The following is a 24,142-nucleotide window of genomic DNA, read 5'->3' on the forward strand; positions in this document are numbered from 1 at the left end:
TCCCGTCTGTGTTTGCGATTAAATTTATTTTAACACCTACTTTTGATTGAACAAAAATACTGAACTGAAATACTGAAATTATGCAATTACAGTCTGCTGTTCCACACCTGTCCACTAGGTGGACACATAAGGAGCTGCCTCTTCTCCCAGTGTCAGTTTCCAGAGAACATTGTCAAGGCAAAAATCAAAGTAAAAAAAAATCATAATAAAAAGTGTTTTATAGATTTCCCTCAATAAAACAGATCCAAAGTTCAAACTTTATTGGTGATTGCAGAAGGTGATGAGTTTTTTCATCCTCCAGATGTTGTAACAGACATTTTTATGAGTAGCAGTATTTGAATTTGCTGTATAAAATTCCAGGACAGGTTTACTTCACAAACACTTTTCCTCACTTGATGTTTAAAACCCTGAGACAAATGAAGCTGAGAATCCCGAAGAACCACAAATGCCGCGGTCCAACCACAAACATACAACTACAATAAATCTGTCGTTTTTATAGTAACATGGGGAAAATTCATCAATGTGCTACAATTTTTTTTTTTTTTTTTTTACTGGAGTGTGTATTTGTGTGTGTAAAGTGTGAGTTTGTGTGATCAGATGTCCTTCAGGTCCTTCTGGATGTTCCACAGTGTCTCGGCGCTCTTCCTGAGCTGAGCCACCTCGCCATCTGTCAGCGTCATGTTGACCACGCTGTTCACGCCGCTGCTGTTCAGAACACACGGCAGCGACAAGAAGACTTCATCGCTAATACCGTACATGTCCTGAAAAAGTACACACACACACACACACACACACACACACACACACACACACACACACACACACACACACACACACACACACACACACACACACACACACACACACACACACACACACACACACACAAATATAACAAAAGTCTATTCTAAAAAAGATGGTTGTATGAAAATAATGCGTTGAAATTCTGGGCTTCGACCGCCAATTCAGCGGGAAACTAAAGTATCTTCAGAGCATTGGAGTGTGTTGTTGGTTCTGACCTTCACCATGGTGGACACAGGGTGGACGCGGCTCATGTTTTTCACAATGCTCTCAGTCAGGTCGGCCACGCTCAGGCCGATGGCCCAGTTGGTGAAACCCTTCAGCTTGATGACTTCGTACGCGCTGAAACACAATGTGCAGTTACTGCCTCAACGTATACTCAAAAGTATGTATCATAGAGCTGGTGTTCCATCATCTAACGTTTATTTGTAGGCCTCGATGGGACAAGGAGTTGACCTGCCAATACGCAGAACTGGGTTTGATTCCGTGTTCTTTGAGAAGACGCTTCACCCACTTACCTACGTGTCCCACCTTGGCTGGTGAAGTGACCTACAATGAAGTTGTGTCCTGCCCAGAAAATCTTAGACTCTCATCGACTTCACGCGCGAAATCTGGTGATAAGTACTGGTGCCAAGAGACCACATGGACTGCGTAGAACCTTTTCAGTTAAGTCTCCATTTGCTACAGCTGTATTTATATTTGCAAGCTGTTTTTCTTTTTTACTTTCACTTTTGATACTCTGTGTGCTTCTTACCCTGTGTGCTGCTATACAATGCTGCTGGAACCTCAATTTCCCTGAGGGAGTCTTCCCAAGGGATCAATAAAGTTCTAATCTAATCTAATCTTTCCTTTTGTATCTTTGTTCATCAATTGAATGAAACAGTGCAACATTAAACAACAACAAGAATTACCATATTTTCCAAAGTATAAATCGAACCTGTAAAAAAAACGCCTCTTAAAAAAAGAAAAACAAACAAACTCATATATAAGTCGTACCTTTTGTGCATCATTGTAGTGTACTTTTTATAATTGGCATTTATTCTTTTATTACTGGAGTTTATTTTGTTTAGCGCTTTCTTTCCTGGGAAAGTCTTATATAAATATTTAATATAAATTACTATTATGAATGACAAACTTGTGATTTTTCAGTTTATAAGTTGCACAGGAGTATACGTGCAAACTAGTAAAATAAAAGCCGGACGTACACTCTGGAAAATACGGTTTGGAGTACAGGGGTCGAGAACTGTATTGTTGCCTTCTTGTGCATCGTTTAATTTCCAGGAAATAGCTTAAGAAGCGTGCTCTGAGACCACAATATCCCCCGCTGACAAATGCTGTTTTGGTATAAGTGCTTTCTACTTTTTAATAACATTTCAAGATATGTGATAGTTGATTTCAGAATGCAGACACCAACTCATGAAACTGACAGTGTCTAGGTTTGGTAATCAAGGGCCATATCTCTGTCATTCTTGTACAATATTCCAATATGCGTATTATCAATATATAACAAGGACTTATACCAAATTACACAAAATTCCTCCTAAAACTGTGAGAGGAATTGATTTCAGAATGTAGGCACCCACTTATGAAAGTCTGGAAGTGCTTTGGTGCCCAATACTTTAAAACCAGCTTCATTCAGCATCAAACCAGGTCCCAATAACCCCACGTTACTTTTGAACTGGGTCTATGTGCTTACAAAGTAATTTTTTGACAGTCTTGGCTCAGGTAGCAGTTGTACGGCTCCGAGTGACTGAACGAGACCGGTGAGAGAAAGCGCATTTGTTTCTGGACATATTTAAACTTATTTACTTCTGAGCATGACTGATGTTGTGCAGTGTGCCTCAGGGCAGCCTACCTGTCCACCACGGCCTTATGAGTGGCTTTCCACTGCTCCTTGTCAGCATCAGTGCCAATCTCAGGATTCAGCTTCTGCAGGTTGACTCCTGCAACATTTGCACCACTCCACACAGGTACTGGAAAGAAACACACACGCCAGTGAACGGTGAACTGCAAAGACCCAGGAAAGTAGCAGGCTGTTTCGGGTGTGTTTCCTGTGTCTACTCACCGCTGGTATCTCCATGTTCACCCAGCACCCAGCCATTGAAGGAGCTGGCATGGATACCGAGGCGTTCAGCCATCAGGAAGCGGAAGCGGGCAGAGTCTAGGTTGGTGCCACTACCAATAACACGGTGTTTAGGAAAGCCGCTGAGCTTCCAGGTGACGTACGTCAGGATGTCAACTGTGGAAGGATCATTAAAAAGAACACAGACTCAGGCCTGGGAGCACGTGCTGGGCCCACACGTCCACCACACTATGGAACCACCTTGGGTCCTGAACAGCAGCCACTCGTGTGCAGAAAAAACATCTATCTACTACAAGGTGAAACGTGGGCACGTCCTTGACCTTCTCCAGATGCTGGGGTCCTCAACACTGAGGCACATGCGTACTGGATCAGACAGACAAACGCACCACAATGTCAGCGATCCTCCTTATTCTCCCTCAACAGCTACAAAGTTATTACAGTGGTGCCCAGTGATCCGGCAAAGAGATCTGGTACAGATTCTCCTACACGGAATATAACTCGAATATCAAATATACACGGAGTACAAAGAAACACCTCGATGTACTGACTCATACCATAATGAGTATTTTAACGCATGAACTAAGAGCCCTGAGGGTATTTTACCATATCTTAAGAAATTCCCCTTTTAAAATACTTTCATTTAGTATAATGCTCATGTGCTGCATATCAAAATGTTCAGAACAATCTCAGCTTTCTGGACTGTGTATATGCATATAGAGTTAAATATCCTCTATCACACTGCTAAGTCAACTCCATCACAGTGTAAAATCAACTCTTATTGGAGTAGAAACACTTGATTTGACAAGACGGTAGCGCTGATTTAACTCTGTAATAGAGTGTATTTTATTCTGTTTAGACTGGCACCAAATCTTGTCCCGGCAGAGTATATTTTACTCCGCAAAATTTACTGTGTAGATGAGATCTATTCATAGGAATATGATGAAACGTTGACCAGAATGGAGAAGAGCGTCATTAAATCTTAAACTCGGCTACAATGGAAATACTTCATGATGTAAACATGCGTATGTGTGCATTCACCAGGGTTGGACACCACAATCAGGGTGCAGTTGGGGCTGTATTTGATGATCTGGGGGACGATGGACCTGAACACATTGACGTTTCTCTGCACCAGGTTCAGGCGGCTCTCGCCCTCCTGCTGGCGAACACCAGCCGTCAGCACAACCAGGCGAGAGTTGGCTGTTACTGCATAGTCTGTAGGAAAGGAAACATTGAGGATATCCTGCGTGATTTAGTTCTGTACCATGTGATCATTTAGCCAGAGGTCACGTGACTGTGAATCGCTGCTCAGGTGCGATGTTGCCAGGTACAGTTTTTGAAGGCTCTTCAAAAACTGCTCTCAGTCAGCAAAATAAAATTCAAAACCTCCCAATCTGGCAACTCTGCTCTGCTGCACCCAGGGACTTACATACTTGGTAATGTCAGATTGCACATTGTTTAAAAAAAAAACAATTGTAGAAGATAAAAAAGAAAAAGTGAAATGACACTTTTTTTGTAGTTTCTTAAGTAAAATAAAGCTCCAAAACACCTCAGAGTCTACAACTACCCCTGGATGGAACACCAGTTCATCACAGATGACTTCTCCAGTCAAAGGTGGAACCCATTTCCAGCTGGGTGGACCAGCTGATATGCTTTGACTAGTTCAGGGACAAATGGAAAATGTGCAATACTTTGGGTCCAGAAGACCAGGATTGGGAAGCACTGGACTTGCTAACAAACCAACAAACAGATGTAGACCAAAACATTAAGACCTTACGTGGTAAATTTTATCACTGTGCCACCAAGTAAATACAAAAACTATTGCGGATGAATTTGCCCCTTTCATGCATCAATGTTTAATCCCATGAATCAAAATGCTCTTTAACTTCAGTTTGACTTTAAGTGTTAAGTTCTCAGACCTTTGTCAGCAACTATCTTGGATGTCTTCAGGAAGAGGCTGCCGTGCTGCAGGTCCATCATCTCTCCTTTTAGACGGTCTTCGATGACATCTACCAGAGCCAGTTCATCAGCGAGTTCCTGCATGGGGAGAGAAGACCTTCATTCTGTAGAAGACTCCAAGAGCAGGACAAAAAAAGACCACCCGAGTGGGAAGGTGATGGACTGGATGTGGTTTTATGACTTTGCCAAGGATGCCATGGATTCTTATCGTGGCTTTCCAGATTGGGTATTTGAGTAGAAATTTTGTGCCACTTTCAAACGCAGGCCGATTTCTTTCTGTTATCTCCGAGGCTTCATCGTTGCCTCTGAGACTGCTTTGGTCTCGCTAACATCTTGTTCAGTCGTGTCTACTCCTTTAGCAAAAAGGAGACACACTGCCAGACAACCTTATAAAACTAAACATAACACTTATCATTTAATAGCAAAAATATAATGACTTCTTTGTTTTTATCGGCAGACTGCAAACAGCTTTACAGGTGCACACTGCCACCTACTGTACTGGAGTATGTGGTGAAGACTGCTAGCGGATTCAAAGGGAGATGGTGATGTAACTGTTGTGTGGGCCGCTGAAGAGGAGGTACTGCTGGCCCACCACCACCAGAGGGCGCCCTGCCTGGAGTGCGGGCTCCAGGCACCAGAGGGCGCTGCCACCTCTTTGGGAGCAGCCTGGGTGACAGCTGTCACCCATCACCAGACTCAGCTGTTCCACTCAGCACAGAGGTATATCAGGAGGACGGCGTCTCCACCTCAGTGCCGAGATATCGCCTTACGTTGAGGTAACGTTCTCTGCACTAATACTCTGATTAACTGGCTAAAAGCTTTGTTAAACCTTTGCAGGACAGCTGCTTATTGTGTGCTAAATTGCTTGGAGAAGTACTCACCTTTCTGCAGTATTGACATGAGGTGGAGTCAGCTTCTTCCCTTTCTGTGTACTGGGTGCAGCCGCACCCACACCTGTGTGTTTGTTCTCTTGCCAGCAGTACCGGATCCGACGAGCGGAGGCAGTGGCCACCTGGGAGTTTGGGACTTGGCGGTTCCAGTATTTCCAGGGTTCGGTGGCAGGGGAAATCTGGGTGGTTCCGGCTCGACTTGGACGGACGTCTCCTACCTTCGAGCCTGCCCACATGACACCAGTGGAATTCGGTGCAAACCCAAATTGTCAATTGTTGTATTGGTTGTGCATTTTCACAACAGTAAAACTTGTTATTTACTTTCTCCATTGTCCGTTCATTGCGCCCCCTGTTGTGGGTCCGTGTTCCAACACTTTCACAACAGGATATCTCGGCCAGCGTCATGGACCCCGAGGGGCGTCAACCGGCTGTTGAACGGCCAATGGAAGACCAAGGCGCGGCGGAGGCTTCGGGAGGGGTAATCGGTGAGTTGCAGCGGATTCTCACCGCTTTCACCTCTCGGCTCGATTTAATGACCGAGCAGCATGTTCTCCTGAACCGCAGGGTGGAGGCTCTCGCCGCACAAGTGGAGGCGCGCCCTTCGGGCGCAGCTGCGGCTCTCCCTCCCGAGGACCCTGAGCGCGGGAGTGACGTTCCACTGGTCGTTCAACAGTCCCTTCCTCCGTCCCCAGAAGCATACATAAGCCCTCCAGAGCCGTACGGAGGCTGTGTGGAGACGTGCGCGGACTTTCTGATGCAGTGTTCGCTCGTCTTCGCACAGCGTCCCGTGATGTACGCGACTGATGCTAGCAAAGTAGCTTATGTGATAAATCTGCTTCGCGGGGAGGCACGCGCTTGGGCTACAGCGCTCTGGGAGCAGAACTCACGGCTCCTTCATACATACGATGGGTTTGTACGGGAGCTCAGAACGGTGTTCGATCATCCCAATAGAGGAGAGTCCGCTTCAACCGCACTACTGTCAATAAGACAGGGGCGTCGGAGCGCAGCTGCCTATGCAGTCGCCTTCCGCATCGCGGCGGCGAGATCCGGCTGGAATAGCACTGCCCTCCGCGCTGCCTTTGTAAACGGACTGTCACTGGTCCTAAAAGAGCACCTGGTGGCTAAGGATGAACCGCGGGATTTAGATGGGCTCATCGATCTAGTTATACGACTCGACAACCGGTTAGAAGAACGCCGTCGGGAACGAGGCGAAGGGCGTGGCCAGGCACGCGTCATCCCTCTCCCTTCCGGGTCCGATCGAGCTCCGCCCTCCCCACGCTCCTCTGTTCCTGCGCTCCGTGCGCCTATGGCTCCCCCTGCTGACGAGGCTATGGACACGAGCAGGGCAACATTTAGGGCACCTGGAGCACAAAGGAGGCGGGCCCACGGAGCTTGTTATGTTTGTGGCTCAAGTGAGCATCTCGCAAACGACTGCCCCGAGCGGTTAAACTCCAACGCCCGCCCCTAGAGACTGGGCCAGGGGTGGGCCAAAATATTCACGTGGGACACACCCACATTGCTACACGACTCCCAGTCACGATCCTGTTTGAGGATTCAACCCTGAAGGCCCCAGCACTGGTGGACACGGGCTCTGAAGGGAATCTGCTTGACAGTAGATGGGCCAGGGAGATAGGGCTCCCTCTGGTGGCTCTTACCTCGCCTGTGCAGGTTCGGGCGCTAGATGGCTCCCTACTCCCACCAATCACACATAAGACACCTCCAGTAACTCTGGTGGTGTCAGGTAACCACCGGGAGGTGATCGAGTTCTTTGTGACTCAGGCCACCTCCCGTGTGGTTTTAGGGTTTCCATGGATGCTAAAGCACAATCCCCGGATCGATTGGCCGTCCGGGGTAGTAGTTCAGTGGAGCGAAACCTGCCATCGGGAGTGTCTAGGTTCCTCGGTTCCTCCCGGCTCCCAAGCTAAGGAGGAGGTCCGAGTCCCGCCCAATCTGAAGGCGGTGCCGGCGGAGTACCATGACCTCGCTGACGTGTTCAGCAAGGATCTGGCTCTCACGCTTCCTCCCCACCGCCCGTATGATTGTGCCATTGATTTGGTTCCAGGCAGTGAGTTCCCGTCCAGTAGACTGTACAACCTCTCACGGCCGGAGCGTGAATCAATGGAGACCTACATCCGGGACTCGTTAGCTGCCGGGTTGATCCGGAATTCCACCTCTCCGATGGGTGCTGGTTTCTTTTTTGTGGGTAAAAAGGATGGCGGGCTTCGTCCATGCATTGATTACAGGGGGTTGAACGAGATCACGGTTCGCAACCGATACCCGTTGCCCCTATTGGATTCGGTGTTCACCCCCTTGCATGGAGCCAATATCTTCACCAAACTTGATCTTAGGAATGCGTATCATTTGGTTCGGATCCGGAAGGGAGACGAATGGAAGACGGCTTTTAACACCCCGTTAGGTCACTTTGAGTACCTGGTCATGCCGTTCGGTCTCACTAATGCTCCCGCGACCTTCCAAGCGTTGGTAAATGATGTCCTGCGGGACTTCCTGCACCGGTTCGTCTTCGTGTATCTGGACGATATACTCATCTTTTCCCCGGATCCTGAGACTCATGTCCGGCATGTCCATCAGGTTCTGCAGCGGTTGTTGGAGAACCGCCTGTTTGTGAAGGGCGAGAAGTGTGAATTCCACCGCACTTCTTTGTCCTTCTTGGGGTTTATCATCTCCTCTAACTCCGTCGCCCCTGATCCGGCCAAGGTTGCGGCGGTGAGAGATTGGCCCCAACCCACAAGCCGTAGGAAGCTGCAACAGTTCCTCGGTTTTGCTAATTTCTATAGGAGGTTCATTAAGGGCTATAGTCAGGTAGTTAGCCCCCTGACAGCCCTGACCTCACCAAAAGTTCCCTTCACCTGGTCGGATCGGTGCGAAGCCGCGTTCAAGGAGTTGAAACGGCGCTTCTCGTCTGCACCAGTTCTGGTGCAGCCCGATCCTAGCCGCCAGTTAGTGGTTGAAGTGGATGCCTCGGACTCAGGGATAGGAGCGGTGCTCTCCCAGAGCGGGAAGACCGATAAGGTCCTTCACCCGTGTGCCTATTTTTCTCGCAGGTTGACCCCCGCTGAACGGAACTATGACGTCGGCAATCGGGAACTCCTTGCTGTGAAAGAGGCCCTCGAAGAGTGGAGACATCTGTTGGAGGGAACAGCCGTGCCATTCACGGTTTTCACTGACCATCGGAACCTGGAGTACATCAGGACCGCCAAGCGGCTGAACCCCAGGCAAGCCCGCTGGTCGCTGTTCTTTGGCCGTTTTGACTTCCGGATTACCTACCGTCCCGGGACCAAGAATCAGAGGTCGGATGCATTGTCCCGGGTGCACGAAGACGAAGTCAAAACGGAACCGTCGGATCCCCCGGATCCCATCATCCCGGAGTCCGCTATCGTGGCCGCCCTCACCTGGGACGTGGAGAAGACCGTCCGGGAGGCCCTGACCCGTGTCCCGGACCCCGGAAACGGTCCAAAGAACAGACTATACGTCCCACCAGAGGCTAGGGCTGCGGTCCTGGACTTCTGTCACGGTTCCAAACTCTCCTGTCACCCAGGGGTGCGAAGGACCGTGACAGTCGTCCGGCAACGCTTCTGGTGGGCATCCCTGGAGGCCGATGTCCGGGACTACGTCCAGGCCTGTACCATCTGCGCCAGGGGCAAGGCCGACCACAGGAAGACCTCAGGGCAGCTACAGCCACTGCCCGTGCCTCATCGCCCCTGGTCCCACATCGGTCTGGACTTCGTCACGGGTCTCCCGCCGTCCCAGGGAAACACCGTCGTCTTCACGATAGTGGACTGTTTCTCCAAGGCGGCCCACTTCGTGGCCCTCCCGAAGCTCCCAACGGCCCAGGAGACAGCGGACCTCCTGGTCCACCACGTCGTCCGTCTGCATGGCATACCATCAGACATCGTCTCCGATCGCGGTCCCCAGTTCACCTCACATGTCTGGAGGAGCTTCTGCCGGGAACTGGGGGCCACGGTCAGCCTCTCGTCTGGGTACCACCCCCAGACCAACGGGCAGGCAGAGCGGGCGAATCAAGAACTGGAGCAGACACTTCGCTGTGTGACAGCCGCGCACCCGACGGCCTGGAGTACCCACCTGGCCTGGATCGAGTACGCCCACAACAGCCAAGTGTCATCAGCCACCGGCCTCTCCCCGTTTGAGGTGTGCTTGGGGTATCAGCTCCCCTTGTTTCCGGTGGTTGAGGGAGAGGTCGGTGTGCCCTCGGTCCAGGCCCACCTACGGAAGTGCCGTCGGGTGTGGCGGGCCGCCCGCTCTGCCTTGTTGCAGGCCCGGACGAGGGCGAAGAAACATGCAGACCGGCGGCGAGCCCCGGCCCCCAAGTATCGTCCTGGGCAGGAGGTCTGGTTGTCCACCAAGGACATTCCTCTACAGGTTGACTCTCCAAAACTCCAAGAACGGTACATCGGACCTTATAAGATCCTCAAGGTCATCAACCCCGTCGCAGTGAGGCTCCAGCTTCCGGCCTCACTGCGGATCCATCCAGTCTTCCATGTTTCCCGGATCAAGCCTCTTCACACCTCACCCCTCTGCACCCCGGGTCCGACGCCGCCTCCTGCCCGGATCATCGACGGAGCACCGGCTTGGACTGTCCGCCGGCTCCTTGACGTCCGTCGGATGGGCCGGGGTTTTCAGTATCTGGTGGACTGGGAGGGGTACGGACCCGAGGAGCGCTCCTGGGTGAAGAAGGGCTTCATCCTGGACCCGGCCCTCCTGGCCGACTTCTACCGTCGCCATCCGGACAAGCCCGGTCGTGCGCCAGGAGGCGCCCGTTGAGGGGGGGGTCCTGTTGTGTGGGCCGCTGAAGAGGAGGTACTGCTGGCCCACCACCACCAGAGGGCGCCCTGCCTGGAGTGCGGGCTCCAGGCACCAGAGGGCGCTGCCACCTCTTTGGGAGCAGCCTGGGTGACAGCTGTCACCCATCACCAGACTCAGCTGTTCCACTCAGCACAGAGGTATATCAGGAGGACGGCGTCTCCACCTCAGTGCCGAGATATCGCCTTACGTTGAGGTAACGTTCTCTGCACTAATACTCTGATTAACTGGCTAAAAGCTTTGTTAAACCTTTGCAGGACAGCTGCTTATTGTGTGCTAAATTGCTTGGAGAAGTACTCACCTTTCTGCAGTATTGACGTGAGGTGGAGTCAGCTTCTTCCCTTTCTGTGTACTGGGTGCAGCCGCACCCACACCTGTGTGTTTGTTCTCTTGCCAGCAGTACCGGATCCGACGAGCGGAGGCAGTGGCCACCTGGGAGTTCGGGACTTGGCGGTTCCAGTATTTCCAGGGTTCGGTGGCAGGGGAAATCTGGGTGGTTCCGGCTCGACTTGGACGGACGTCTCCTACCTTCGAGCCTGCCCACACGACACCAGTGGAATTCGGTGCAAACCCAAATTGTCAATTGTTGTATTGGTTGTGCATTTTCACAACAGTAAAACTTACTTACTTTCTCCATTGTCCGTTCATTGCGCCCCCTGTTGTGGGTCCGTGTTCCAACACTTTCACAACAGTAACAGTTGCACACTGAACTGTGGTGCTGACAATCCGGGTTTGTTTCCCAAATCACAGCCGAGATCCCAAATGTCACTATCAGATCTGAGTGTCATACTGTTTCCAGCAGTGCGAACTAGGGCTGCCACAAACGACTATTTTGATAGTCGACTAGTCAACGATTATTTTTGCGATTAGTCGACTAGTCGGATCATACATAATTTCCTAAATTAAGGTCTGCAGCATTTTCCGAGAAACGTCGGGATGAAAACATGAACATTTCCAAATCAGTGACTATTTCTTAGACTTTATTTACATCAATCAAACAGAAATACAAACAGTGTGGTACTTTATAGTAAATCTGTGTCAGGTAGGCAGTTCTCAAAAACTAAATGTCCATGCTGGAAGGAGACAAGTGAGGGAAGCCACCAAGACACAACTCTGGAAGAACTTTTGACTTCTGTGAGTGGAGAAACTGGGAGTAGTGCAACATTTTTATTTTTATCTTCATTATACTATAGTCCCAACTTTTTCTGATTTGTGGTTGTTTCTGTTGCATTTCTGAAATTACAGAACTGCTATAAAGAAAAGTGTGAACATTTTATTGTGTTTTAAACCTTTGTGGAGCAAATGCAAACACCAAACTCTTATAAAGAAGGAAAAAATACACGGATATGTGCAGGAAAACTTTGATATAAACTGAACAGAACAATGCAGGCTGATTTGACTCTGCATATTTTTTGTATAAATAAATCAGAATAAAATAAGAGGTAACTCACTTTGAAATGAATAAAACATATAGCTGCAGCTTATAATAACTTTGAAAAATAAAAATCAGCAGCTTGTATTTTTATTTTGACTCCAGTTCATTTTAGTGTGATGAAGTCATTTTTTTCTCCTCACCAGTCACGTTTTGTGCTTGAACACTACATTAAGCTTAAGACTGAAAAATCAATACCTTTGGAAAATAACAGCTGTTAAAGTTCAGAGTTCTCACCTGCTTTTTGTGATCTGTGCCTCTGAACATCACTGCAGCTTCTCCACAGCAGGGTTTTTTTTAACCCGTGAATGCATAATTTTTCCTCAGTTCATTTATATATTCTTATTTTTAAAGGATGTTTTAAGGATATTTGACTGTTTATTTCATCTCATGATCTCATAAATTCAGTATACGACATGCACATGGTGTGAACAGGACAGTGTCATCAGAAAGAACACCGGTAGAGAAAGAGCATCGGCCGTCTTATCCAAATTTGAACATTCAAATGACGGCAGGACGGCTCGCTGCCTAAAACTATGAATTGAGAGAAAAACAAAAACTTAAATAAAATAAACGACTTGTCAACTACTAAATTAGTTGTCGACGGTTTCATTAGTCGACGTTGTCGTGACTAGTCAACTAGTTGTGGCAGCCCGAGTGCGAACTGTGAAATGGGATGTTGGGGAGGTGGAAACATGCATACCGTGGGCCCTTCTGGAAGTAAGCATAGTGTTTGGCTACCCACCTTAAATATAAACCGTCACTCTTTACCCAATGTCGCATAACTTTCCTGCGAGGATGAATTTAGTGAATCATTCATTCATTATCTGCTTGGAAAATAAGTGTTGGTGGAACTTACCCGCAGCAGGATGCTGATGGCACAGGCCATGCCCACCTGACCCACTCCAACCACTGTCACCTTGTTTCTGGGTGGATCCGCTGGACTGGTAACCAGCGGGCTGATCAGCTTTGGCAGCACTGACATGATGAGGACTAAAGAGACAAACAGTGAGTCACTGAGGCAGTTTTAAGCTCTATTCAGACTGAATGGGCCTCATAAGGGGAGGTGAAGCAAAGTAATTTTACTTCAACATGTCTAATATTTATGGCCAATATGCACAGGATAAGGAAAATTGTTATAAATGACAGAGACGAGAGTGGCTACACAATCAACAGCTCTGGTTTACAGTTGCCACACCTCAAAACTCAATCAATCAATAAATTACGCGGAGACCCGAGGCACTGACATGAACACTGATTTCAGAGACTATAACCATCATATGTGCAAACAAATTTATACAGAAATTCCACATAAAAAAAACATAAGTGAGAATGTCAAATCTCTGCTGTCTGCGGTAAAATTATCTTCCAATTATTTCTTTAAGTGCGTCCATACTTGTGATAAATGGAGAGGTGATGGTCTAGTGGTTAAGCTGCTGGGCTTGAGACCAGAGGATCCTCAGTTCAAATCCCAACCAGACCGGAAAATCACTAAGGCCCCATTGGGCAAGATCCTTAATCCCCTAGTTGCTCCCGGTGTGTAGTGAGCGCCTTGTATGGCAGCACCCTGACATCTGGGTGAATGTGAGGCATTATTGTAAAGCGCTTTGAGCATCTGATGCAGATGGAAAAGCGCTATATAAATGCAGTCCAAATAGTGGGAAAATCCTTTTCCACAAGATACTGTTGATGTGCCTATAAGAAATTAACATAATTTTTTTTTAAATTACAATCTTAACTATTCCTAAGAATGCAGGATGTTTGTTTTATTGCTGTTCTGACATTATGTTGAGCACGTTGCAATTTTTTTTAAATTTTATTTTAAAGTCCTCTATAAATAAATGACTATTAAGGAAGCGGTGCTCAGAACTTTATCTCGACTTCTACAGTTTCACAAATGCAGCTAATAATAGGGTAAGAATTGAAGTTAGTTAATGTACTTCACAAATGGGCTTTGGTGTCCACACACTTTGTGTGTATGTGTGTGTGTGTGTGTGTGTGTGTGTGTGTATCAGCTGCAGCACTGAGGCACAGTTCATTTCCTATCAAGGTCAAAACGGTGGAATAAGGGGGAGGGGCTCTGTTCCCAAAAACAGGGAAGAATGTGTGGCTGAAACAAGTGCGTCACGTGACCCATCTGTACTGATGATAAGCCGTTTTCATTGTTATGACCTTATGTTCACCTACACATAGCCAACAGAAATGAAACACTTAAATAATCTTAAAGGTGGCAGATAAATTCTGCACATCAAAAGACAAAAGAGGTAAATATTTTAATTGTTTTTTCTTTCAGGATGATCAAGAAGCGGAATAAAGAACCCTAAGCATGCCAGAGCCTTTATAGTCCATCAGCCAGTCATCAATTCTGAGCACATCAGTACCACAACCTACACAAAAATGTATGAACGCCATCCCAGGGTGGTAGATATAGCCAGGTAGAGGTCAATGAAGGGTTACGTAGAGGTCAAAATTTAAAAATGCTCCAATCATGTTAAAAAATATACCACATTATTTGTCTGATCATAATGATTCCGAAAAGGTAGAATTTGGACTAACTATGATTTAATGTTAAGGAGTTATGGGGTGAAAATAGCAAAAAATGTGACAAAGGTCAATTTAAGTTTGCACAGGGGTCAAAATTAAAGTTGCTCCAATTTCAGTGAAAAATTATTCAAATTAGTGGTTGAAATAACAGAATTAATAAAGTGAATAGTTTTGACTGTGTTGAATAAGCATTCAACACAGTCAAAACTATTCACCTTGTTCTAATATTGAGTTTGAACTAATTTCACAACTTAAAATCCATAATTTTGAGTTTTAACTAACATCAATAACCTTGACTTGTAACTAGCTTCATTTATCCACAATCTTGAGTTTGAACTAATTTAACAACTTGAAATCCATCATCTTGAGTTTTAACCAATTTAATTTAACTTGAAATCCATCATCTTGAGTTTTAACCAATTTAATTTAACTTGAAATCCATCATCTTTAGATAATCTTGAGTTTGAACTAATTTAACTTGAAATCCATAATCTTGAGTTTGAAGTAATTTAAATTAACTTTAAATCAACAATGTGCAGTTTTAACACTTGAAATAAACGTGATAAAACACAAACGTGACCTGAAGTAAACTTTCAGTTCGATTCACTCTGTTTTATTTTCGCCGCTGTTCAGTTAAAATTGAACCTGCAGTGAATACTATTTTACTGCTGCCCGTTTTAAACGAATAATTTAAAAAAAGAGAAGAATAATATTTTTTAAAGGACAAAGTTAACGACTTTACGCGACATTCGAGACTAAAAACCGAGAGAAAATGGTCGCGCGCAGCATCCAAGCGCGCTCACCGTCTCGCGCCGAACAGACACGCCAAAAAAGGACAAAATAATAGTAATAAAACAAATAAAATATAAAATGAAATAAAAAATAAACGAAAAGGTACTTCGATACTTACGTTTGTACAGTTGATGTCCGTTACTGATGCAGCAGAACGAGTAAAGTACACGAGCTGGTACCGAGTGTGAGAGACGGAGAACCCGGAGGGGGAGGGGGAGGAGGAGGAAGGGGGAAGGAGGGGGAGGAGGAGGGGGAGGAAGGGGGAAGGAGGGGGAGGAAGGAGAAGGGGGAAGGAAGAGGAGGATGAGGAATGAGGGGGAGGAGGAAGGAAGGGGAGGAGGGGGAAGAGGGAAGGAGGGGGAGGACGAGGGGGAGGAAGGGGAGGAAGGAAAAAGGGGGAAGGAGGAGGAGGATGAGGAATGAGGGGGAGGAGGAAGGAAGGGGAGGAGGGGGAAGAGGGAAGGAGGGGGAGGAGGGAGGGGGAGGAAGGGGGAAGGAAGGGGAGGAAGGAAAAGGGGGAAGGAGGAGGAGGATGAGGAATGAGGGGGAGGAGGAAGGAAGGAAGGAAGGGGAGAAGGAGGGGGATGAGGAGGGGAGGAAAGAGGGGGAGAAAGAGGAGGGGGAGGAGGAGGAAGGGGAAGCAGGGGGAGGAGGGGGTAGAGGAGGAGGAATAAAGGGGGAGGAGGAATGGGAATGTGGGGCTTGAGGAGGAGGAGGAAGAAGGGGGAGAAGGAGGAAAAGGAAGGAGGGGGAGGAGGAGGAGGAGGAGGAAGGAGGAGGGGGAAGGTGGAAGAGAAGGAGGAACAGGAAGAGAAGGGGGAGGAGGGGGAGGAGGAGGGGAGGAAGGAGTGGGAGGAGGAGGAAGGAGGGGGAGGAGGAGGAGGAAGGAGGAAGAGGGAAGGCGGGGGAGGAGGAGATAAGGGGAAGGAGGGGGAGGAGGAGGAAGGGGGAAGGAGGGCAGGAGGAGGAGGAGGAAGGGGGGGGGAGGGGGGAAGGAGGAGGAGGAGGAGGAAGGGAGAGGAGGAGGAGGAAGGGGTGGAGGAGAAGGAGGGAGGAGGGGAGGAAGGAGGAGGAGGAAGGGGGAAGGAGGAGGAGGAAGGGGGAAGGAGGGGAAGGAGGAGGAGGAGGAAGGAGGAGGAGGGGGAGGAGGAGGGGAGGAAGGAGGGGGAGAAAGAGGAGGGGGAGGAGGAGGAGGAAGGGGAAGCAGGGGGAGGAGGGGGTAGAGGAGGAGGAGGGGAAGGGGGAGGAGGAGGAGGAAGGGGGAAGGAGGGGCAGGAGGAGGAGGAGGAAGGAGAAGGGGGAAGGTGGAAGAGGAGGAGGAAGGGGGGAGGAGGAGGAGGAGGAGGAGGGGACGAAGGAGGGGAGGAGGAGGAAGGAGGAGGAGGAAGGGGAAGGAGGGGGAGGAGGAGGGGGAGGAGGAGGAAGGAGGAAGGAGGAAGGGGGAAGGAGGAGGAGGAAGGGGAAGGCGAAGGGAGGGAAGGCGGGGGAGGAGGAGATAAGGGGAAGGAGGGGGAGGAGGAGGAATGGGGAAGGAGGGGCAGGAGGAAGAGGAGGAAGGAGGGGAGAAGGAGGAGGAGGAAGGGGGAAGGAGGGGGAGGAGGAGGAGGAAGGAGAAGGGGGAAGTGGGGGAGGAAGGAGGAGGAGGAGGAAGGAGGAAGGGGGAAGGAGGAGTAGGAAGGGGGAAGGAGGGGAAGTAGGGGGAGGAGGAAGGAGAAGGAGGGGGGGGAGGAGGAGGGGAGGAAGGAGGGGGAGAAAGACGAGGGGGAGGAGGAGGAAGGGGAAGCAGGAATGGGGAATGTGGGGCTTGAGGAGAAGGAGGGAGAGGAAGGAGGAAGGTGGAAGAGAAGGAGGAAGGAGGAGGAGGAGGAGGAAGAGGAAGGAGGGAGAGGGAAGGCGGGGAAGGAGGAATGGGGAAGGAGGGGCAGGAGGAGGAGGAGGAAGGAGGGGAGAAGGAGGAGGAGGAAGGGGGAAGGAGGGGGAGGAGGAGGAGGAAGGAGAAGGGGGAAGGTGGAGGAGAAGGAGGAAGGAGGGGGAGGAGGAAGGGAGGAAGGATGAGGAGGAGGAAGGAGGAAGGGGGAAGGAGGAGTAGGAAGGGGGAAGGAGGGGAAGCAGGAGGAGGAGGAAGGAGAAGGAGGGGGGAGGAGGAGGGAGGAAGGAGGGGGGAGAAAGAGGAGGGGGAGGAGGAGGAAGGGGAAGCAGGGGGAGGAGGGGGTAGAGGAGGAGGAGGAGGAGGAATGGGGAATGTGGGGCTTGAGGAGAAGGAGGAAGAGGAAGGAGGAAGGAGGGGGAGGAGGAGGAAGGGGGAAGGTGGAAGAGAAGGAGGAAGGAGGAGGAGGAGGAGGAAGGAGGAAGGGGGAAGGAGGAGGAGGAGGTGTACAAGTGGAGGGGGTTGGACCTCGTAAGTACCTCAGCGTATCAGCTGTTGATTTTCCCTTTTTTTTTTTTTTTTAAAGGGGCATTTCCAGGGTGGGAAGACCACATTAACCAGTGAATCTCCAATGTGAGAAACAATTTTTTAAAAATGCTTGATAATTATTTATATTTGCATTTTACATGGATGATTTTTTTAACCTAATAAATCCAACCCATCAGTGATTTTTATCTCTTACATCGTCCAGTGCTTGCATGGACTCTGTGTTTAAGCAGGGCTGTTGAACCTCATGGTACCAGTTGGTGAGGAAAGTTCATGGGCCTTGACTAGGTACCAGGTTCTGTCATTAATGGAAAAGCAAAAAAACAAAAAAACAAAAACTGAATAGAGTCAAGCTGAGTCGTGCCAGAACTGTACAATGGCGTTTTGTGGTCCATGCTGTGAACGTTGTAGAATCAGTGGACGACCTGATTGAAGCACGTGAGAAGCCGAGTGTGTGTCTGTGCATCACAGAGTCTCGCATGTTCTTTCTGTTAAACTTTAGCTGAAATTTTGCATCAATTTTTTTTTGAAGAAAGTTCTTCTGTTACACTGGACCATGAACCTGTATAACAAGTGATGGGACACACAAAGGTTGCACAATACACAATTTCTGCAGTCACAGCCAGAGGAGTCTATAACCCCTTCAGAGAACACCAGGTCAACTCGTAGCACCCATTTGGTCACATTGTCGCACCTTGGTCAAATCATAGCACTTTTCATTGGTCATTGTTACAATGCAGTGCTCTGGGTGCAAAAAGGAAAAAAAAAAAACAATCACTTATTTAAACTTTTTAAGCCCTTAAAGGGTTAAAAGCTGAAAGTCCTTTCTGCAGTTATTTTATCAGCGTCACAGTGCTCCATTTATTCACAATCAGCGTTCACCACAGCCATCCTTCATCTCTTCAGCATCCAGTTAATGATCCACCAAGACAAAAAAAAAAAAAAAACTAACAACAACAACAACATGCCATTACTTATAAGCGACTGAGGTTACAAAGGCAGTGCTATGACATCATAGTTTCAGAATGGTTCTGCACGTTCAGTGTCTCTGTGATTGAACCCGACTATTATTTTGAAATATTTGTCCGAACCCAACCTGTTGATCAATGAAAAGTTCTACGATGCGACTGAGGTGCTGCCAGTTGACCAGTTGAGTGAGTGCTACAAGTTGGTAGGTGATACGTGTTCACTATACACCCTTCAGAGTTGCCTCGGTGTCTTGGTGGCTTCCCTCACTAGTCCCCTTCCAGTATGACCATATATCCAGATTGACCACATTCTCTTTGTATTTCTTCATGACTGATGGAAATGAAGTCCGAGATAATGTTCACACATCCATCCCCTGGACTGGTCCAAAGAAAACTGGCCATAAAAGAGATGATCTGTATTAATTAATGTCATTATTTTAGACAGATTTGCTGTCATGCGTCAGTCTTCTTCTGCATTTCTTCATGATTAGTTGAACTCATGTACAGGAGGTTATAAGACTGTATGCACGAGAGAAGTAATACTTTAAATAACACATTGTTTGTTAATGAAATGATGAAAACTGCATGTTCAGCTCCAGTGATCTTAGAAAAATGACAACACAAAGTGCTATAATTCATACAACAGCCACCTAATCGGACTACAGCTGAGAGTGACAGTTCTGTTTGCACTTTATGTAGGTGTTCCCGGATACAGGTGGACTTTCACCTGTAAATGACACATTCAGAACATTAAAGACGCCGTGTCGTAGCAGGTGATTAAAATATTTGTTTCAATATGCTGTGACCTGCACAAGCAACACTTTCGTGCTATATAAAAATTAAATATGCTATAAATAAATAAATAAATAAAAATAAAAATCCTGTGTCTCTGAGGCTCTGCAGCCCCTGTAAGATTAAATAATCACTAATCTGTGATTGCAAATGTTAAAAAAAAAGTATAGTGTATAGTGATTATTCCATAATATCGGTGTTATTCACCATCTTTTGTTTTGCAGCTTCTTTAGGGTTTTGTTTGTTGAACTGTCCAGTGAGAAACAGTAGACCTGCTGAGACCCTCTTTCCTTCCTTCCTTCCTTCCTTGCTCCCTTCAGGCTGATGCTTCAAAATCATAACACTGATTTCTGTAATTACATCTGAATAAAAAAGCGAGCTATGTCATCAGTACACATGTAGGACAGTCGTGCTGTAGGGGGCCTGGACTGGGGGGCTGCTCCAGGGGAAGCCGCCCCTCCCCCTCGCATGCAAATGCATGACAGCTTCCTGACTGTCATGCATTTGCATGTGATGTGAGGTATGCATGGTTTTTTTGGAGTGTGGGTGGGGCTTGGCCATGCTGGAGGCCGTGGTACCGATACCCACCAGGGTGCCTGCGTGCCTCCACCTGCATCATCATTTTAATTTTAAATCATTTCAAAGTGTATTTTCACTCACACTTCTTTCCTCACCCGGTGGTCCGTGGGTTGTGGGTGTGGTCCACATGAGTACAGAGAGATTATTTTGGCCAGTTGAGGGAGGGGCAGAGTCATCAGTGTGTTAGATAACTCAAAGGCCCCGCTCCCCTGATGCAGCTACACTCTCCACACTTCTCTCTTTATCTCTCCACGAGCAAACATCCTCTTGTTGCAGGCCTGATCTGGTTTGTGTCTGTCAGTAAACTGCAGCTTGTGTCTGTACGGCGTCTTACTGTTCACGTCGAGGTCAGCGTCTGTGTCGCAGTCGAGCTTCGTGCAGATTCAAACAAAAACTCTTTGCAGTCACGTCTATGTGTATTTAGACAGTGACACAATTTTTGTAACTTTGCATCAAAATCACCATGAAACAGTTAAGACGCCTTAAAGTCGACTTTCAGTCTTTCTATACAGACTCCCTCAATCGATTTTCAAAGCCCAGAAATTGTTTGACAGACTATATCAGGAATAGGATTATGCAAAATTTGACAGCTGGTTGTTTTTAGATGGGTGACGGATGCGTGGACATTTACGAGTAAACACATGTTGACCTTCTGTGGCCATGTTTGGAGAAACACCTTTTGTCTGTTCCATCAGCAGCTGCACAATTTCATTGTCGAACAGAGAAGGATTTCCTTGAAAAGAAAATGTAAAATTTCAGCTCCAGTTTGCCAGAAGGCATTTGGGAGACTTGAGCCTTGATGGAATCTGTTTTCTTGCTTGAAAATATATTTTTTTTTCCCAAATTAAATTTTATGAATCTATACATTTATTCTGTTTTTAAATGAATCAGAATCATAAACGTCAGTTTTCAGGCAGCCCTTTGTAATCTTTACCAACAAGGTCATCAGCAGTGGAAAGAATGTACACGGCTGGAATGCTGGACACACACAAAAAACAAAAAAAAAAACACAGGGCAGAGCTGCTGTACTTTTGTCACACAGAGAAAGGTCAGTCTGCTGTCCATGAATGGCATTTGGCCAAAAACCATGTACCCAACATCCACAAGAGCTGCAGGTAGAATGGAAGCTGTCAGGTCAGGTCAGGGTCAGGGTCAGGTCAGGGTCAGGACTGATACAGTATCACAAACAAAATCAGTTATTGTGTTGAACTGGTGCAAAAATAAGGGTAACGTTGTAATGATCATACATAAGATAAACTAATGAACTACATATGTACAGAAGGTTGAGTGAGAATTATCATGTTCAGAAATGTGCAAAAATAAATAAAATACTGAAGTAGGTGAGATCACGCTACAGAGAATTTGACTTAGCAGTCAGTGACTAGTTAAATAGGAAAAATGTACAAACTATACAAAAATGTGCAAAAAGGAATGAAAAATGTGCAAAATATACTAAAGTGCAAAAAAGTTATGAAAATGGGCAAAATATACAAGTGTGGAAAAAAAAGGTTTGAAAATGTGCAAACTATGCAAAAATGTACAATAAAAGGTTAAAAATGTCTAAACTACCACTAACCAAGTCCCTTCAGCTGCTCCCTTATTTGCACTCGGGGTCGCCAAATCAAATCCTAGGTGGATTTACATGTTGATTTGGCACAAGTTTTACGCCAGATGCCCTTCCTGACGCAACTCCACGTTACATGGAGAAACGTGGCAGTGATGGGGTTTGAACCGGGAACCTTTCGCACTGAAACCAAGTGCACTAACCACTTGGCCACCAACCCTGCTATACAAATGTGCAAAAAGATTTGAAAAATGGGCAAACTATGCAAAAATACACAATAAAAGGTTAAAAATGTGCAAACTATACAAAAATGTGCAAAATATACAAAAAAGTGCAACAAAGGTATGAAAAGTGTGCAATTAAATGTGCAAAATATACAAGTGTGGAAAAAGATATGAAAAATATACAAACTGCAAAGTGTGATAAATGTGCAAAATATACAAAAATGGGCAAAAAGATGAAAATGTGCAAGCTATACAAAATTTGCGAAATGTATGAAAAATGTGCAAACTATACAAAAATTGGCACAAAAGGTATGAAATGGGCAAAATATACAAGTGTGGAAAAAAGGTATGAAAAATGTACAAAGTATACAAATGAGCAAAGCAGTTTGTAAAATGTGCAAACTATGCAAACATGTACAATAAAAAGTAAAAAATGTGCAAACTATTCAAAAATGTCCAACAAAGGTATCAAAAATGTGCAAACTATACAAAAATGTGCAAAATATACAAGTGTGGAAAAAGATATGAAAATATACAAATGTGCAATGTGTGGTAAACGTGTAAAATATTCAAAACTTGGCGAAAAAGGTATGAAAAATGTGCAAGCAATACAAAATGTGCAAAAAATATATGAAAAATGTGCATACTATACAAAAATGGTCAAAAAGGTATACAAAAACATACAAAATATACAAAGGTGCAAAAAACGTATCAAATGTGCAAAGTCCACAAATGTGCAAAAAAGGTATGAAAATGTGTAAACTATACAAAAATGTGCAAAATATACAAATGTGTGCAAACTTTACAAAAATGTGCAACAAAGGTATGAAAAATGTGAAAAATATCCAAAAGTACAAAAAAAGTACTGAAAGGTTGAACAGGCCACTTTATAAATATATTCTAAACATGAATAATTATTTAAATATAAGAAATGTACAAAATATGCAAGAATGTGCAGAACATTGTCAATGAAAAGTGCAGAATAATGCCATATGCAAAAAGACAGTCCAGGTGTGTGTGTGTGTGTGTGTGTGTGTGTGTTGAGGTGGTGGGGAGTTGGATTGTGCTTAAATTATATTCATTACTATGACTACAGAGGCCAGTGCAGCAGGTGTGTAGAACTTATTCAATGTATCAGGTGTATTCACCAAATTTTTCATAAGTCGACATACGCGGCTAATCCTGAAGCTGGGACAAGCCTACAGTGGTCCTATGTGTTTTTAGGGACAGGGATTATGGAGGACTGCTTGAAGCACACTGGTATGTGGCATGTCTCCGTTGAGGTGTTGAAGCTGTCTGGGGCAAGGGAGGAGGGAGGGACAGAATCAGGATTGGCTGCATCCTGGGGGGTTCAGATCTTGTTGACATCCTTGTTGAAGATGCAGAGATAGAAGATTTGGGGGGAGGTGAGATCTTGCTGCGGTAGAGGAGGTGGAACTGGTCTGCTAACGGAGCCGTTGTGGGGGATGGTGACAGGACTGACCTTTTGTCTTTTAAGTGGAAGGAGGAGAATCTGCGCGGGTTATAGCGTGTGTGGGGGGTTTTGGTAGTTGGTGAGCTGTTTGAGCTATTTCTCAACACATGCAGAGTCATTATGTTTGAGTTTTTCAGATGATTTTACTTCCCAAGACCCTTCCAAAAATCCATTATGTGCACAGACGTTTGTACATTCTGTGGACAATTAAAGGAAAAGGGTGAAGTGGTAGGACACAGGCAGAGTACTGGGAACTGGCCTTTTGCTGAGTCTGCATTCAAACAACAACAGCACACGGTCATATTTAAACCAATATCTGTAACCACATGGGGTCATGTTCGTTCCACCTTCAGACTTTGCAGTGTGCAGATCAAGTTATTGTGTTAATCAGCAGCAGGAAGTGGGTACGAGAATGCGCTGGTGCCATGTGATGCATCAAGGCGCGGCATCAGCGCATGCTTCTGGACTTGCTGAGTTCATTAGCAGGAAAGTTCCATGCTATCACCGAGCTCGCCCTAATGGGAACTTCCCACTAGTCCTAGGGTCCACGAGTTCTAGTCTTTAGGAGAGCATGTTGAAGGCGTTTTTACATTTATTTTAGGCTATATGTCGCACTAAAGTAGGTTAACTAATGTTACAAAAGTGTTACAGTTAAAACAAAAACAAACTGAATTACCATTATTTGTTGATTTTCAAGTCAGATTTATACACAACAGTACAATTAAAGGTGATTAATGATCTATGTCAACAGAATCATAGGTTTTATTTTTGGAAATTGAACAAAACTGAAT

At 46.5% G+C, this 24,142-nt stretch overlaps 1 protein-coding gene and 1 pseudogene across 1 annotated transcript; both read right to left on the bottom strand.

Moving 5' to 3' along the window:
* Positions 1-490: 490 nt before the first annotated feature.
* ldhba (lactate dehydrogenase Ba) lies at positions 491-23,542 on the bottom strand. Its single transcript, XM_034163450.1, has 8 exons — positions 23,538-23,542; positions 12,861-12,994; positions 4,801-4,918; positions 3,923-4,096; positions 2,867-3,040; positions 2,657-2,774; positions 1,020-1,143; positions 491-761 (listed from the first exon to the last, which is right to left on the bottom strand). The coding sequence occupies exons 2-8, from the start codon at positions 12,984-12,986 to the stop codon at positions 594-596; spliced, it is 1,002 nt and encodes a 333-aa protein (XP_034019341.1). The 5' UTR covers positions 12,987-12,994; positions 23,538-23,542; the 3' UTR covers positions 491-593.
* On the bottom strand, positions 14,181-23,470 carry LOC117504448 (annotated as a pseudogene).
* Positions 23,543-24,142: the final 600 nt, after the last annotated feature.

Source organism: Thalassophryne amazonica, chromosome 22, assembly GCF_902500255.1.
Source record: "Thalassophryne amazonica chromosome 22, fThaAma1.1, whole genome shotgun sequence".
Taxonomy (NCBI): Eukaryota; Metazoa; Chordata; class Actinopteri; order Batrachoidiformes; family Batrachoididae; genus Thalassophryne; species Thalassophryne amazonica.

Excerpts from the sequence above, each read along its gene's own strand:
- ldhba (XM_034163450.1), bottom strand. The coding sequence starts at position 12,986 with ATGTCAGTGCTGCCAAAGCTGATCAGCCCGCTGGTTACCAGTCCAGCG. Across the intron at positions 4,919-12,860 it reads CCATCAGCATCCTGCTGCGG|GAACTCGCTGATGAACTGGC; the intron begins GTAAGTTCCACC and ends CTCCCCATGCAG. Across the intron at positions 2,775-2,866 it reads TGAACATGGAGATACCAGCG|TACCTGTGTGGAGTGGTGCA; the intron begins GTGAGTAGACAC and ends GTTTCTTTCCAG.